At 48.0% G+C, this 17,710-nt stretch overlaps 1 protein-coding gene across 1 annotated transcript; it reads right to left on the reverse strand.

The window, feature by feature from the left end:
• Positions 1 to 294: 294 nt before the first annotated feature.
• Positions 295 to 15,759, reverse strand: CD53 (CD53 molecule). Its single transcript, XM_036453353.2, has 8 exons — positions 15,609 to 15,759; positions 7,800 to 7,879; positions 6,757 to 6,945; positions 5,481 to 5,555; positions 4,835 to 4,930; positions 3,275 to 3,355; positions 2,133 to 2,216; positions 295 to 1,120 (listed from the first exon to the last, which is right to left on the reverse strand). The coding sequence occupies exons 2-8, from the start codon at positions 7,860 to 7,862 to the stop codon at positions 1,049 to 1,051; spliced, it is 660 nt and encodes a 219-aa protein (XP_036309246.1). The 5' UTR covers positions 7,863 to 7,879; positions 15,609 to 15,759; the 3' UTR covers positions 295 to 1,048.
• Positions 15,760 to 17,710: the final 1,951 nt, after the last annotated feature.

Below are 17,710 nucleotides of genomic sequence, written 5' to 3' on the forward strand. Positions count from 1 at the left end.
GATTATTCAAATAAGATGTGATAAGATCTATAAAGTTTCTATGTGTATGCTAGTTATGGAGGTGCACACAGGCGACATTTTGTCATTATTTAAGTGGGAACATGTAAAGTTGTCAGGACATTGTCTCATACTTGGAAAGACCTCAGTAATATTAAACTTTATAGTACTAGAGAAACCTTGGTAGGAATTCGTTATGCAGCAATAGATAACTAGTATTCCTGGCTTACTGGCAAGGCAATCAGTCTGATTCATGGAACATGCATTTAAGATACAGGAATGGGAACATAAGTGATCGAAATCAAATGCTATTTTATTTATTACAGAGTTAAAATAGCGCATTAACAAAACCTTATGTGATGAAAAAAAAAAAAATCAGAACTCTTCTGAATGTGATTATCATCTGAACCACCAGAGATACTGGTCCTGGTGAGTTCTTCCACAGTTGCATAAATCAGAGGCTAAGAAATTGGCTGAAGTCAAGATATGAATAACTGCATAGTTCCTTTTGGAAAGACAGAATGAATGAATATGAAATTGAAATGAAGCCCCACTGTTTGTGAAGAGAGAATACTCTGTCATTTCCGTAGCCACGGCCCACAGACAATGATCCAGTAAGTCTGGGCCCAGGTGTCCCTTCAGCTTGTCTCTTGCTTGACTTTGGAGTGAACTGGGCATGATTTGGAGACTAGGAACCTGACAATGGGAAGATGCAGAAATTCGAGTCCTACACCCATTCTTTGATCTTTAGCCATTGGCGCCACAGGTTCTCCTGGTCTCTCGTGTCTGAAAAATGCTCAGGTATTAGTGTCACCACTTCGAGTGGCATGGCTGCCACCATGAGTGGGTGAATGATATCCTGCTTCCAGAGATGGGAAATGCCTGTCAAACACCCTCTTCTCCGGTTGTGTGAGAAAGGTACCAAAACAGGGAAGAGATGAGAGGGGGACAAAGATGTCAGTCTGGGAGGTGATCATTTAGGCCTTCATGCTGTAGGTGGTTTGGGATTTCCAGAGATGAAACAAGTCTTTTCGGCAAAGGCAGTAGCAGGTCACAGCCCTAGGGCCTGGCTGGTTTTATCAATCTGGCAGTTCAGAGTCAGCGCGAAGGACATCCCCAACACCTGAGAAGAGTTGGGAAAATAGGAGATCTTTATAGAAGGAGCCATCTCCCCCACAACCTCTGGCATCAGCCCCAAAGTAAAAGAAATATCCGTTATACTGAGACCATCTTTCCTGCTATCACTTCAAATTCCTTCTCGGGTGTTGTTTCCTTGGGCATGTACCTTAATTATGGGCACATCCCCAATGGGAGGTGTGCAGGAGACAGCTGATTGATGTTTCTCTCTCATTGATGTTTCTAACTCTCCCTCTCCCCTCCTCTCTGTAAAAAAAAAATCAATAAAATTATATATATGGAAGCTTAAGAAGCCCTGCTGCTGGAATAGGCATGTTCTGCACAAGTCAGTGCTTCATGCAATGAGTCTTCTCTTCTTATGCTCTAAACCTCCTTGGTTTCCCAGCAGGGAAAATTGGTTTTTCTCTGAGCTTCTTGATTAAGTCTTAGCATACCCAAAACACTGGGGTATAAAAATGGTAGAAATATCACATAATATAAAAGAGGACAGAACTATCTCCAATTGATTCCTGACTTGTCAAACTAAGCAGAGAAACAAGGAAATCCTATCTAATAAAAGGGTAATATACAAATTAACCATCACTGTCACAAAGATGCCGGTGCCCATAGGCACAAGATGGTGAGAGCAAGCAGCGAGAGTGGCCTGGCGGAGAGCCTCTGGGCACTGGGCACAGAGTGGCCAGGCCCTGCAGAGAGCTACTGGTGTGTGGATTTGTGTGCAGGGCTACTAGTTAACTATAATTTTCATCACCAATTCCTGCTTAGCATATAAAGCCAATTTTTTCCAGTTTATTACAAGCTTTTCCCTTAAGGATAAGTTGACCAGATAGCTCTTGTAGCGTATTTTCTGTCTGCTTGAAATTGCTAATAACATTATTTGCTACTTGACTTGTGGAGTTCACATTTATTGAGCACATACTATGTAACTGGTACTATTCAAGGTTTTATATGGCATAATTCATTTAATCCTGAAAATAGTTCTATGGTTAAGCTCTTACCTGGATTACACATACACAGATAGTGATGATGCCGATATACAGGAAGTTGGACTGAAACCACGATTTTGCTTTTATGTAGCAACCCTAGAAAAAATTACAAGTACAAATGATACAACTATATTATTCAACTTTATCAAGGGGCTTATTTGGGAAGATATTTTTTTCTTTTGCTTTATGCCAAGAAACTTAAGCCAGTTGTTATATATTTTTTCTTTATATATAAAAATACAGTCATAAACTAGAGAATATTAAGGACTTTTTTGGTGGTGGTGTTATTACAATGATACCTTAAGTAGAAGTCTTAAATCCTCACGTGAGTTCAACTAACTCCTGAAAAGTATGTCAGCAACAGATGTCTTTGTGTTCTTTGAACATTTACTGCTGACTTGGAATCAACAAACAGAAATGTAGGCAATGCAATGTTAGGATTGATTGTGTTTCAGCTTCTGCTTCAAAAGCCAGTAAAACCTATCAGGGTCCTACCAAGCTCCACGGCAGTTGCTGGTTGGGAGGTGTCCCAGTCTTTCTTCAGACATCTAAAAAATTCCAGAGATTTCCAAACAACCCAAGAGTGGGTAACATGGTGTAACAGGACCTTAAGGACTTGGTTGGGTTGGAAGATGATTTTGGCTGCTTCTCTGGGCCTAGTCTGGAGGTCCCAATCAAGTGGGCAGGTTGTTTCAACAGTTGCACCAACTTTGTCTCCCCCAACTCCGGACTCCTTCCCTGATGACTCACTAAGGGGTTGGCTGCTGCCATCTCCAAGGAAGGAGAGCAGAGAAACTGGTAGGGGCAGAAGCTTTTCTACCCCAACCTTACAGATTTCACTTTCGACCTTAAGGAGATGTACTTCTTGCTCAAGAGAAATCTAGACACAATCCTCTGCCACTAGCACATAAATGTTGCCCTCTAATGTAATAGGGTAGGACAGCACAATTCTTTATGATGTCTCTAGTCTGAGTTTGTGTTTTTGTTATTTTGTCTTCTGATTTGTCTAGTTACCTTGGTTATCTCCCTGGTCTCTATTTTGTTCAAGGTTCCCTGTTTCTGGCTGGGAAGACTAGGTCCTATGTGACTGGAGTTTCTAAGGTAATTAAACATTCTAGTAAAGAGGCAATAACAGAAAAGTTGTCCCAAGTTACCTTAACTTGTGGATCTGTAGGGCAAGTAGCTGGTGGGCTGCCGGTCCAATCACTTGTGCCATTGACACCACAACAGTGCAGCTGAAAACCAAGCCCCCCGGAGATATGATAGTTAGAAAGTCAACAAAATGAAAAGGAATGAAAAGTGGGCCCTTCATATCTGACTGAAGAGCAGAGAATCCAGAACTGGCCGGACTACTACAGCTCCTGAGACAAAATGCTTTCAAGTCCATTATACCGTTTCATTCACATAGACTCCTTGAAGTTGAGAGGGCACATTTTCTTTATTCACACTTTATAGATATAAAATTAGACACACAGGGGACTCTATAATGGAGAGATCAGGGCAGTGGAATTACTCTGTATGATACTAGAATGATGGATATGTGTCATTATGCGTTTGTCCGTACCCATAGAATATACAAGACAGAGTGAACTCTAAACTATGGACTATGTGTGATAGTGATGTGTAAATATAGATTGATTCTTTTTTTTTTTTTTAAAGAATAATTCTGTTGATAATGGGGGAAATGCATGTGAAGGGACAGAAGGTATATGGGAAATCCCTGTACCTCTCTCTGTCCTGTTTAAACCTAAAACTGCTCTAAAAAAATTAAGTTCTTAAAAAAAAAAGACTATTTATATTTGAGTGGGTAAGATGAGGTAACATCTAGTATTTGCTTTAATATATTCTAGCAAAAAAAAAAAAGCAGAGGGGATTAGCTGAGACAGTGGCAAAACATTAACTATTGAAGCTGGGTGATATGTACCCAGAGACCCATTTTGCTATTATTCTGTGAGTGTTTAGATATGCCAGAAAACTCTCTAATAAAACTCTCTAAAGCGAATTGAAAAATAAAGAAGTGGTGGCTCGGAGAGGTTACGTGACTTCCACAAGGTCACCCTAGAAAAAATTACAAAACTGGTCTGGCTCTACTACCTGTGCTGCTGCTGCTTCACCCTAAGCAGGCACAGCAGGGCCACGTGTGGCCACAGTGGTGTGTGCGACACAGACTATGCCAGTGCCAGGCTGGCTCCCTCGCCCTTCTTTGTCCCCCAACACACCACGGCAGGGGTGCAGAGTTACTGTGGGTATTTGTGGATGGGAGGGGGAATGAGGAATGGCATGCTGATGGGGTAGGTATCAAGCAGGATTTGGGCTACTTAGGAATTCAAAAGAGATTTCTTGTATTATATCATTTCTGTTTCCAGGGAAATTTTGGAAAAGGTGCAAACTAATCAAGTATGACATGTTTGGGTCTTCCTTAGTAGGACTTAAACCATGAGCCTATCTGAGTGGTGAAGGATGAGAGAGAGAGAGAGACAGTAGACAACCCAATTAATCTTCTTTATGTTATGACCCACAACATAACTAAGATTACCCAAATGACTTAAGGAAGAACCAAGGTGATTCTTGGCAAGTATATTCTGGACCTGACCTAGGGGCCACGGGCCTTAGATTCTGAAACTCCCAGGGAAGGAGGTGCCTTTTAGCCTCCGGGGACCGAGGTGAGAGAATGGAGTCAGGGTTGAGCTGGGGAGGGGCCCATCGGCACTCACAAACGTCTGGATGGAGTCCCACGCCGCCCTGGTGCTGTTGTCCGAGTGATAGCGCTGGATGCTGTCAGTCAGGCCCTCCCGCACCGTCTCGCCCAGCTGCACAGGGCACACGCCAGCAGGGAGACAGTGTAAAAAGCAGGTGAGTTTGAGGAACAAGGAATTTCTAGGACAGTTGAGCAGCCCATTTACCCCTCCCTTCCAAATGGTCTCCTCAGCGCTAAGGAAGGGAGGGGGGAGGTCCTGGGTTTTTTTTCATGGGAAGAAGTGCTGAGGGTGAGATGGCTGTGAAAGAGCACACAGCGGTCACTTGTGCTTCCAGAACTCTGATGTTTTAAGGTGGAAAGGGCCAGTCAGAGCCGTGGCTCTCAGGCACCATTCCATATTGCCAACACATGGAGAAAAGTAGGCAGGAGGAAGATAGACTTGCTTTCACTCTTTTCCCTTCTTATCCTTCCAAGAACCACACAAATGCAATATCCTTCATGAATTTTTTTTTTATCTTCCCAATTATGATTAATCCCTTTCCTCCATCCTCCCACTTTGCTTCTACCTCTAATTGTAGAACTTATTTCGTGCCAACTTCTTTTCCGTGGCCCACTCCCCATTCTCTGCAATAGGACAGGGAGCTGTGCTCTGTGTCACTTACCTTCTGCTCATACACGAAGAGCAGGATGGCCAGGGTCACCTCAGCGAGGAGGATGATCAACAGCAGGATAAAGAACTGGGGGGAAGCAGAGACACGCTCACAGCACAGATCCCAGTTCTCCCCCTATTCTCACTGCATCCTGGGAGCATCCAGCCACCTCTCTGCCCATGTGCGGGGGGTTCTCGTTCCTGCCTGCTGGACCTTCACAAGCCCCCTCCTGCCTTGTGAGGAATACGTATTCCTTTCCTGCAACTAGATTCCAAGACTCTAGAGGGCAGATCAGCTGTCTTCTTTGTTGTTCCCGTCCCCCGTCCCAGGTGTGTATTGAGCTCCAGGTATAGGCAATACCATTTGTCAAAGCAATGAAACCATTTTGGCTAAACAGTGTCTTTAGAGTTTGGGGCCTGGTCTTTTCTGCAAGAGCAGGGCTATTTGTACAGATGGGAGAATGTGAATTAGAACCTGTAATCCTGGTTCTAACTCATATTTATCTCCAACTTTAGATGCCGATTCCCTTTGTGTTAACCACATTCACACTTTTACTTATTCTCTTTCCTTTACCTCTTTCCCCCAACATGAATTCTGATTACTCAAAACCTTTCCCCACGCCTGTTAGGTTCCACCTTTTGCCATTAGTCTGGGAACCATCTGAGAACTGGGACTTTCTTATTCTATCGCTGGACTCCAGTTTCAGAGCTGACCCCTAAGGGAAAGAAGATGAACCAGATGACTTAACGAAGAACCAAGTGACTCTTCTTCAAGTGATTGGGAACCAAACGAGGCTCTGATCTGGGCAAGGGAAACAAGGAGCTCTTCTTTCCAAGAGCTTAGAGGCTACCCCTGAGCTTAAAAGTGCTCCTCTGGGGAGTTAGCAGACCAAGGGTGACTGAGAGCTCTGCTAGCCCTCACGTTAGACCTCAGTGGCTGCAGCCTAGGCCCTCGCCCAAACCAGGCCACGCCCAAACCAGGCCACGCCCAAACCAGGCCACGCCCACTGCGGCGCATCTAGTGCAGACAGGAGGAGATAGGGAAGCATCGCTGCCCTCTTAGGAGGGTCACAGCACTCAGAAGAATCTAGTGACTAGATCTTCCATTCGTTAGTGACTGAAAACATAGACTGATGCCAATCTCGGGTTTCCGAAGTGCCAATCTCCCGCTCCCCTGATTTCCCTGTGCCCATAGGTGAGCTGCCAAAAAACATCTTGCTTGGGCCTTAAGCCCTGATGTCCCCACCCCACCCCTCCTCAGGGCACCACGTCTCCTGTGAGAGACTCACCGACATCAGGAGGCACTTGTTCTCCTTGATGGAGCCCATGCAGCCCAGGAAAGCGACCACCATGATGATGGAGCCCACGATGATGAGCACGTTGCCCAGCGTGAGGGAGGGCAAGTTGTGGAAGAGGGCCCCGAAGTTGTTGTGGACCAGGAAGTATATCCCGAAGCCCAAGATGCAGCAGCCGCAGAACTGAAAGGAGGAATCCCACAAGGTTCCGAGAGAAAGCATGGCTCTTGGGGATCTCCCCATAGTCTCACTTACTTGAGATTGGAATCACCTTTTCCCATTGGCTTCCTCAGGACTCTGGTGAACAACCTCTGTCCCCAGCTTTCCCCTCGAAAAGAGGTGGTCCCAGCCTCCTCCTGTCATTCCCCATGCATGCCTCATCCTACCCATATCAGTACCAGGGGAAGCCCACTCCTGTGGGGAGCATAGCATTTTCATGCTTCCGATTCCCACTTCTTGCCCCTCAGCTGTTTGCAAATGGTCTTCCCTTTGGGAACCACGACCACGTGGAGTGGAGGCCCTGGTTCAGAAGTTCACCTTGCAAGGCGGAAAACTGGAGAAGCCCACTTCTGAGCATGTTCTCACAGGAACATGAGTACTGACTCATCTCTGAAATTCATTTGCTAAATGTGGTAGTGAAACCTCCCCAGAAAAGGCGACTTTCCTCTCCATCAGTTCTTCTAATTTGTCCAGGGGGCATATAACATTTAGGGAAAAAGATGCTACACACAGGGTAGAGTCTCTGGTTTCTCATGCATAGATGGCAGCAGTGAGCTGTAATAACCTAATGTCCCCAGAGAAACAGCGCCCCCTTCCTAACGAACTGCATTGATGCCTCTCCGTGCTGCAGGGTTATACTGTGGCAGGACGCAGAGAGGGGAAAAAAGTGTCATTCCCCTCTTCTCAGGCTAGGCGGACTGCACATGACCCAGGCACCCATGGGTTCCCTCCACATGACGCTCTTCAGCAGAGGAGTGAGAAACAGAGCACACCTGGGGAGAGGTGCGCTCAGCCATGCTCAGAAGAGACTCACTTACCCAAAAGAGCAAGTTGAAGAAAAACAGGACATACTTCAGCAATTTCAAGCTACTCATGCCCATCCTGGGATATTCTTGCACTAAAAAGTGGAAGGAAATAGAGACAACGTAAGTGACCTGGCTCTGCAAGTTGGTTCTAAAGGGGCACAAACATTCAGTTCAAGGATCTCTACCATTTACCTCGGGTTTGAGCTGTGACCCTTCTCCGGGAAGTTTCCCCAAACCTCCTGCCATCCTACTCTCTGAACTGAGGTACCAATTGGCTCATCTCAGACACTCACTTTTGCTTCAATTCATCAAGCCAAGGATGCTTACCATTGAATTAAGCACTGAAGGAGTAAGCAATAGAGGCAGGAGGGCAAGTCATGGGGACACACACCAAGCCGGTGCTCAGCGACTAGTGCCTGGATACTTACTCAAGAAGGCAGTCCTGAGGTCAGGGCGAAGCTGGTCAATTAGCTGTGGACATGGCTGGTGCCTTGATCAACCAGTCCCGCAGGTGCCATGAAACGCACCTATAAACTACATGTAGTCTCCATACCTCTTCACATGGAAGTGGGGGAACATACTATGCCTCACTTATTCTTTTACTGAAGAAATTGATGGTGTTTTTTGTTCTAAGATGCTGTGGGAGAAGCAACTGTAACCAAGCAGTAGCTACCCTTCAGGAGCTGTCAATCTTACAGTAGAGCTAAAACTGGCCAACAGCTGTCCAGAGGAACAATGAAAGAAGACAGCAATGTAAACTTGAACTTTTTAATTTATTGATTTCAAAGAAGAAGGGGGAGAGAGAGAGAGCGAGTGAGCGCTACCGGGATCAAGCCTGAAACTCAGGCATATGTCCCAGCAGGGAATTGAACCATGACCTCCTAGTTCACAAGTCAACATTTAACCACTGAGCCATGCTGGCCAGGCAAAACTTGAACTTTTAAAAAATAAATGTTTGTGATTGTATTTTTCTTGATGAGGTCATCAGTGTCCAAAGTCTGGTCCTCAATTCTAGAGATTCAGATACACAATTTTTGATTTCTCTCAGTGGTAATGGGGTTCATAGAGTGATTCCTGTAGTAAAACTAAACATGAGACTAACATAGAAAACAGAATGTAAATTTTTTTTTTTTTTTTACATTAGAACTATGCCTTTTTCAGCGCACACATTGCTTGTACAATTCTTTGTACCCTCTTTGCAGTGTCAAGGTGCCCAGAAAGCAGATGGTCTTGAGGCTCATCAGATGGTTCTTCCAGGCTGTGGAGCAGCTACTTCTGTTCCACGGTACAGTAATCCTCTCCATTGAAAAGATCAGATTCTATTTCATACTGTTTTCCTTTTTCTTTACTTTGTCCTCTTCTTATTTCCTGCTTGTCTTGACCCTCAAAATTATTCTTAGTTCATCACCATTACTTTAATCAAGTTAAAATAAATTTAATTAGATTATGAGGGGTTTTGGATGTACAGTGGTTTCCCTTAGCCTCAGGGGATATGTTCTGAGACTCCCAGTGGATACCTGAAATCCCAGATTGTACTGAACTTTATTTATACTATGGCTTTTTTTTTTATATACATACATATCTAGGATGAAGTTTAATTTAAAATTAAGCACAGTAAGAGGCTAACAACAATAAAATAATAAAATAGGACAATTATAACAATATGTTGTAACAAAGGTTATGTTAAAGTGGTCTCTCTCTCTGAAAATGCCTGAATTGTACTGTATTTTATCCTTCTTCTCATGACGATATGAGATGATACAATGCCTATGTGCTGAGAGGAAGTGAGGTGAATGATGTACATAATGTGACATAATGTTAGGGTGACTTAAACACAAGTACTCCCATACTGTGCCAGTCGATCTGATAATTGAGATGTCTACCAAGAGACTAATGGGCAGGTGGCAGACACAGTGCGAACACACTGGACAAAAGGGTGAGTCATGTCCTAGGCAGACAGAGTGGGATGCTACCAGAATAGCATGCATTGAAAAACTCACGAATTACTTATTTCTGGAATTTCCCATTTAATATGTCTAGACCGTGGTTGACCATAGGTAGCTGACACCATGGCAAGTGAAAGTCTCTCGCCTAAGGCAACCAATGAAGGTACAAAATATACAATGACTGCTTGCAAGACACTGGCCATCAGACATCCCTCAAAACTCAACGGCAAGAAAGCCAACAACGCCATTTAAACATGGGCAAAAGGGCTGAACAGACACTTCACCAAAGATACTCAGATGGCAAATAAGTAAATGACAAAGCACTCTACTCAGTTTAGTCATTCAGGAAATGTAAATTAAAACCACAACGAGGTACCAGGACCCACCTCCTAGAATGACTAGAAGGAGAGAAAAGAAAAACAGCTGAGCAGACCAGGTGTAGATGAGGATGTGGTGGAACTGGACTCACGCGCTGCGGTGAGAATGGAAAAGGGTACGCCCACTTTGAAAAACCGTTGGCCAGCTTAGTAAAAAGTGAAAGGTAACTTTTACCACAGGATCTAGCCCAGTTATTGAGCTGACCTAGCCCTACTCAAGGTCCTTACCGAAGAGAAATGAAGACATATGGCCGTACAAAGACTTGTATAGAAATGTTTACAGCAGCTTTATTTGTGGGAGCCCAAATCTGGAAACAACCAGAAGGCCCATCGATAGGTGAGGGGACAGATGAACTGTGGTACAACTATATAAAGGTAAACTACTCGGGAATAAGAAAGAATGAACTACCGACACATGCTACCGCATAGATCTGTGGTCGGCAAACTGCGGATCGTGAGCCACATGCGGCTCTTTGGCCCATTGAGTGTGGCTCTTCCACAAAATACCACGGCCTGGGCGTGTCTATTTTGGAGAAGTGGCGTTAGAAGATGTTTAAGTTTAAAAAATTTGGCTCTCCAAAGAAATGTCAATTGTTGTACTGTTGATATTTGACTCTGTTGACTAATGAGTTTGCCGACCACTGGCATAGATGAACTCAAAAATAATTATGGTGAATGAAAGAGGCTCGACATAAAAAAAAAATACATACTCTGTGATTCCAATTACATAAAATTTTAGAAAATGAAAGCTAACCGGTAGCAACAAAGGGCAGATAAATAATTGCTTGGGAGGTGGAGGTAAAGAAGAGTAGGGAGAGGTAAGCAGAGGGGGAGTAAGAAGAGCAAGAGAAAGGATTACAAAAGACCACAAATACTCCTTGGGGAAGGATGTATGCTATCTTGACTGTAGGGACGGTTTTAGCATGTACACATATGTCAAAAGCCTTTCCTAATGTGCACCTGCCCATCTCTCTAAACTTGTGGCAACAGTCCCTGTCTTACCCTTTCTAATTCAACAAGGGACATTGACGGTTTGTCACTACCCCTCCTTCCTGAACTTTGCTCACCGGTTTCCTGGAACTGCCCTCTTCTCTCTCTCTCTCTCTGACACTCAACTGGGTTAGCAGTTAATCACCCTGAGAGTCAGGCCACAAGTTGTCACTTTCCCAGGAAACCTCCGATTCTGCCTGATCCTTCGTGCCCAACCCCCACTCCCACAGCGAGCGCCATCTCCCCATGCAGCTCGTTTCCGTCCTGAGCGTCTACCTTGCCTTGTAACGATCTCTCCCGTCACTAGAATGGGGGCTCCTCGAGCAGAGGAGCTAGTTTATCTACGTTCGAACCCTCAAGGCCTAGCACAGAACACGATTACTCTTAAAAGTAAGATTGTTGCTTGAAGAAATGACTGGTATTTTCTTCATTGACCCTAAGTAATCTGGTGAGTGGGATGACCATAACATTGCAGCATCAGGAGCTTGAGATTTACTCTGCCAGTAAGCTAACCTTCTGGGCATGGGCAAATAGCTTACCCAGAAGGAGATGGGGCCAGATGCCCCCTGAAATCCCCTCCTCCCCCACCAACCTGGGATCCTGTTACAACTGCTCCAGGTCCCTGTCATCGCCTTGTCCAGAGTACCCGCTGAGGAAGTGGCCAAACCTGGGACTATCCTCTCTGGTTCTTTCCTTCACAGATGGGAAGACGGACCTCTGCTTTCTCCTCTCTGGTTTTCCCACTTACTCAGACGCACGTGAACTGAAGGAGGAAGGCTGCCCATTTGGTGAAGATCAGCATTGCTGTTGCCACCATGAGCACTGACGGCCCCAGTCCTCTGGTTAACCCAGAGGCGGGGCCCCTCCCTAACCCCTGGCCTCTCTTCACTGCGATGGGCCAGTTATTGAGCTTCCGCCCCTTCACTCTGCCAACCCCACTGCCTGGAAGACCCACGCCCTCCACAGTCAAGGACGCCACACCCAGCCCCATGACCCAGGGCTCTGCAAAGTAATTCTGTGACATCAGTTTCCAGGAAAGCTCCGAGATTGAACAGCAGCCAGCTGTGGTCACCGCCCACCGCCCGGCCGTGGAGGCCACAGAGGAAGTTCCCTTGCTTTCCTCCACGCAGAGAGCTGGGGCAGGCAGACTCTTGTGGCCTTTTAGACCAATCTCTCTCTTTTCTCTGACCCATGCCTGCTCCCTCTAATCTGGGTCTTGAGTTTAACCCAGTTTAGCTGTGGCTGAGGTTGGACAGAAGTTTTGAGAAACTAACGGTCCTTGGTCTCCAGCCTTCTGTGATCTAATCTTAGAGCCCAGTCTTGAGTCACAGCAAGACAGCCGTGGGATGTTCATAGATGTTCCTCTAACACAGACAAACCATCACTAGGGAATGATTTGAATGGACCGGTTGAATAATCTTGGAAGTCAATGGGATTAAAAGACTGAGACTCTACCCTAGAACCTTCTTTTAGGACAAACCGTGGGATCGTTCTTTAACGCCTCTGCTTGCTTGGGATACAGAGTGATACGAAGCCATGAGCTCAAATTTACTTGAACACCTTTCAAAAGCTGTGAGATGTCAGAATCCTTCCTCAACTAGTTCTGAGATGGGAAATGTCAAACAAAAGTTGGACAGATTAAATCTACATTAAATATAGGATCTTAACTTATTAAAAATATCAATCTCAAATCAGCTGGATTTATAGTTAGGTTATATTTTTATTTTGCTTATGTCAAAATGCATAGGAAATGCCTTTATGTGAGCAAGGAATGCAGTCCAATGATGCCTATTTGGTGAGAAGCCTGTGAGAAAAGGGAGTAGCGTTTGAGAAAAGGGAGGAAAGGGCGTTCCACGGACACTCAGAATATCCTAAATAGTTAAGGGGTTTTATGGCTCTGGACAACTCACCTTAACTGAAAAGTCAGTCCATTGGAATGTCCTACTGGCTAATCTGTGCTGGGATCTCACTATGAGTTGGGTGCTTTTATTTGAACCTATACCATTTCCAAATTAAGTAACCACATCCTAATAAACACCTGGAAGACAACACCGCTATGTTAAATAATTCTAGAAGTGAATCCTGGTGGCATCCTTTCTCTATGTCCATGTGTGCTGGTGACATGGGGAGTGGACGAGGATTGCCTCTGCATCTTACCCACTGGTTTGAGACACCCATCGTCTGCCTCTTTCCCACCTTCGCCTGTCAAGCCCCTCCCTCCCCCACCCCCTCCGGCTGCAATCTCTGCTCCTGTGCCCCTGCAGCCACCGGAGGCCACTCCGCATTGCCATCTCGTTTTCTCCCTGTGTCTTGGCTTCGCCGCCTGCACCTGCAGCGGCAGCTGGGCCCTCGGACAAGTGCGCAGGGTGACGGGCATGCATCACCGCTCACTCGGTACAGGAAGGGCTGTGGACTGAGGGATGTGGGAGCCTGAACCAAACCACCGGAACCGAACCAGCACCGCTTCCTGGAGCAGCAGCGGAGGGAGAGAGTGGCTGTGACCTCGCACACGGCTCCGCCCTTTGCTCCACAGAGGCCAAATCTGGGTCGAGAAGGAAAGCATCTGCCTCTTCACCCTCCGGTCAGCCCACAGCCCATCCGTGCTGCCACGTGGCTGTCTCAGGGAAGACCCCCAGGGCGAGGCCGAGAACCCGTCTGGCTAGTGACCTTGCCTTCCCCCAGGGGCTGGGATGCTAGAACCCAAGTAAGAGTAATGGCCACAAGAATGGCTCCTTACATCCCCGCCTGGCTTGCTCTCCTTTCTCGCAGGCCTGGGGCTCACCCGTCTGAGCTGCTGTTGCGGGCTCTATCTGGAATGCCATTCCCAGTCTCCGCAGCAGACCCAGGCTGCTTTGAAAAGGAACTCAAGCAGCCCCCCCTGTCCCAGGGAGTCTGGGGCTCGCTCCCCAACGCCTCCATCCTGGGCACACCATCCCCCTTAATGTCGGAAAGATCCACCCTGTGGGGGGGGTGTGTCTGTCCTCCGAGCTAGACTCTACGAACGCCTTGAACTTGAGATCCACATGCATCAGTCAGCCTTGTCTCCAGCACCGAGCACTGTGCCCAGGCCCTGGGAGCGAGGCGAGGAACAGGCCTGGGCCCGAAGTCAGAGGTCAGACTGAGGACGGAAGAAGCGAGGACCACAGTGTGTGTCCCAGGCGGTGTCTCCACCTCGGTTCCCAAAGGTGGAGCCTCGGGAGCGGGGGGTTGTGAGGAGAGGGGCTTTGAGCCGTTCCCCCGGGGTGTACAGGAGCCCGATCCTCCCATTTTAAGGCTAAACATTGTTACCCGGCCCCACAGGAAACTCCACAGGAAATCAAGTTTTAGCTCAGCCTCTGCGTCGATTCAACCGCAGTTTCAAAACAGGGCAGGCTCTGGGGGCGATTGAGAAAGCAAAACTTCTGTGTAGCCGGTGGCTAAGATTCTGCTTCTGCTCAACTGGCCTCCAAAACACCAGCAAAGTCAGGAATGTCTCTTATCGCCTCTGGGCGGGCCTTACGGGCGGGGCGCTAGGCTGGACAAACACCCTCCACCTGGCCAGGTCCCCCCTGCCCCCTTCTCCCCCCAGCATCTTCCGAAGCACAGTGCCTGGCCCAGAATGTTCCTAACTCCTGACGATTCAGTAACTTCGTTAAACAGTCCAGTCTTTATTTTTAATTCAACGTTCAATAGCTCCCCTCCCTCTAGTCTAGGTGCTTGGTCAGGTGGCCGTCCCAGGGAACTCCGCTCTGCCCGCCAGGAGACACCCCTGAGGTCCTGGAGGGAGAGGGCTCTGGTCTAGAGCTCCCCGCGGTGCCCTGACCCCTGCCGGGACAGCAGTCACACACTGTGCCTCTCTGAGTCCGCGAGACCCGTCCTCAGCGATGGGCGTGTCATTGCCACGTCCAGTCCCCCTGGCAGGCCCATGGCAGATGTACTCGCAGTCCCGTTCTGTGCCCCACGGAGAAGTTTCTGAGACTATGAGGCCACAGCGCCCTTGCTGCCACTGGAAAACCGCCCATCTAAGCACCCCTGAGGGATGTCACCTTTCACTGCGAGACCCAGAAGCTGAGCCGGGCGCTGGGGTTCGAGGTGGTCCTTCCACTTAGCGGCTCAGAGGCATCTCGGTGGTGGGAGCCGCTGACTTGACTTTGGAAATTTCCCACCCGCAGAAGACCTGCGCTCCCGGCTGCCTTCCCAGACGGCTCTGGCCGTGGCTCTCTGCTCCCTTGAACGTCACAAGGACCCGGGAGGCGGCCCCGCTTCCTCTCACACCCAGATGTCAGGAACCCGCCCAAAGCCAGGTCAGATCCTGGGAACCGGATTCTTGAAAAGCCTTCCTGGCCGGTTTGCCTGGGGAGGTTTCCGGGATCTTGCTGATCTTTCTACTTTCTGTGCAATATCCGTGAAGCAGGGGATGGCAGGGTGACCAGAGCGGGGCGTGGAGGCTCCGGAGAAGGCACCTTTCCCCGTGTGGCCTGGCCCAGGCCTCTGCTCCCAAGCCCAGCCCGCCCTGTCCCCCGTCTCACCTCCTGCAGGTGCTGCTCCTCCGGCCCCGGGCAGATGCGATGGTTGTCCGTGAGGTGGCGGCGACAAGCTGGTGACAAGGATGTCCGGGGCTATGTTAGCGAAAGGAGAAGTGGAGGGGGAATAAATGTCATCACATTGTGAGGACAGGAAGCCCAGAGCGGGCGAGGGAGGAAGTGAGGCGGGCCCGCCCCCCGGAGGCTCAGAGTTGCGCTCCTTCCCCGTGGCTTTTCAGAAATCTGCTCCGTGACCCACCCCATGCCGGCACCGGGCTTTAATGAAACCGGAAAACGCCAGGACCGGGTTGGTTCGGGCATGAGACCATGAGCATGATGTCTGGAATTTTTGTCTGGAAAAGCTCAATCAAGGTGGCATCTCAGAGTGACCCCTGGATCTGTTTGAGAAGGAGTTTGGCCTCACCAGCGGTTTCCATTCAGACCAGAAATCAGTATTTTAAAACGTTTTCTGAGACTGAGACAGGAATGTCTGTTCAGCCACTCGGCTTTCTCCCCGCCCGCCCGCCCTCCCTCCCTCCGGCTGCCTTTCAGGAGCTCTCTGTCTCCAGTTCGACGGGGCGCCATTCCCAGATCTGCCTCTCAGGCTGGAGGGAAGCCCCAAGGCACAATCCAAGGGACAGGGGTCGAAATGATGGAGTGCAGAGAGGGAAGCCTGGATGTAGAGCCCAAAGAGCTGGGCCTCAGTCCCAGCTTCACCTGTTAGCCATGCGAGACCAAGTGAGACCAAGCAGATCTCAGCCTCTCGGCTTCAGGTTATTCATTCTAATATAAAAATAACAATACTGTGAAGGGAGCCACTCTAAAATGGAACCGGAGCTGCCCTCCCCGAGGGACTGCCTCGCACGTCTTACTCCTCCACCTTCGGAATGATGGGACTGGGCAACGGTATTCCAAACAATTCTTTGAGATAACAGGGAAGATAACCTGGCCTCCAACAGGAAATTAAAGACATTCTTTAGAAATGGCATCCTAGTGGTTGAGCTTCGTCCAAGCACCAGAAGGTCTCCGGTTTGATTCCCGGGTCAGGGCGCATGCCCTGGTTGTGGATTCAGAAGCCAGTCGGGGTTGGAGAGAGTATGAGAGTTGTATGGAGTCTTCTCTCTCATATCAACGTTTCTCCCTCTCCCTCTAAAATAATCAGTAAAAACACATTTAAAAAAATAGCACCAAAAAAATAAAACAAAAAATAGCACCACTATGTTGGCGTCTCTGCACCTATAGAAATCCCTTCCTTTTATTGATGTACATGGTCCCCTGCCCTTTCTCATGAATGCCCTTCGCCTTTACCCCCTAAGCAGAACCCTCCCGGGGTCTCTGCCTGAATCAGTGCTCCCCGGAGAGCTGATCTATCGGATCTCCAATAAACGCTTGTTGCCTCTCACCTTGGCCTTTATTTTTAGGTTAACAGTAACATCTAATTATAACCCTACTGAATAGTTCCTGTTAATACCCCACTTACAGGGGAAAATAGAGGCTCAAAGAAGTGAGCTACTTTCCTCCAGATGCTACAGCTAAGAAATGGCAGAGCTGGGGACTCAAGCCCAAGGTCACAAGGAATGCTACTCCAAGAACACTATGATGGTAGTTTTGGAGGATATGTTTTTGAGAGAGGAAGAGAGAGAGAGAGAGAGGGGGAGAGAGAAACGTTGATGTGAGAGAGTAACATCAATCCCCCAACCAGGGATTGAACCTGCAACCTAGGCATGTGCCCTGACCAGGAATCAACCCGCAGGAGTGGCCGTGATCTCCTCCTGACCCTGCCATTCCCCCTCCAGCCTTGACTGTATGTACATCTCTAGCCCCCCCCTCTCCATCAGCAAAGGACTGCGCAGCCCTGGGACACGCATCAGGAACTCTCGGTTCGCCTTGTAGCCTTCCCTTTGCTTCTCCTCAGAAGGGATCTAAGTCTGGACGACAAGAGGCTCCTTTTGTTAGCCACCCACTCCTGAGCCTCCAAGAACAAACAGGCCAGGGGGTGGCCACGCTAACGGGGGGTGTCCAGGGCCCGGCGAGTGTGGGCATCCTTCCTAAGTGCAGGGAAGTCGTTGGCAAGTGTCACTTTGAGGTGCAACTTACAGAAGAGAAGT

The sequence above is a fragment of the Pipistrellus kuhlii genome, unplaced genomic scaffold (assembly GCF_014108245.1).
Source record: "Pipistrellus kuhlii isolate mPipKuh1 unplaced genomic scaffold, mPipKuh1.p scaffold_m20_p_24, whole genome shotgun sequence".
Lineage (NCBI taxonomy): Eukaryota > Metazoa > Chordata > Mammalia > Chiroptera > Vespertilionidae > Pipistrellus > Pipistrellus kuhlii.

What these genes read in the sequence shown, in the direction of transcription:
- CD53 (XM_036453353.2), bottom strand. Translation starts at nt 7,862, where the DNA reads ATGGGCATGAGTAGCTTGAAATTGCTGAAGTATGTCCTGTTTTTCTTC. An exon ending in GGGACTCCATCCAGACGTTT is followed by an intron (nt 3,356 to 4,834) that starts GTGAGTGCCGAT and finishes CTTGGTTTTCAG; the next exon opens with CTGCACTGTTGTGGTGTCAA. An exon ending in CTACAGATCCACAAGTTAAG is followed by an intron (nt 2,217 to 3,274) that starts GTAACTTGGGAC and finishes AATTTTTTCTAG; the next exon opens with GGTTGCTACATAAAAGCAAA.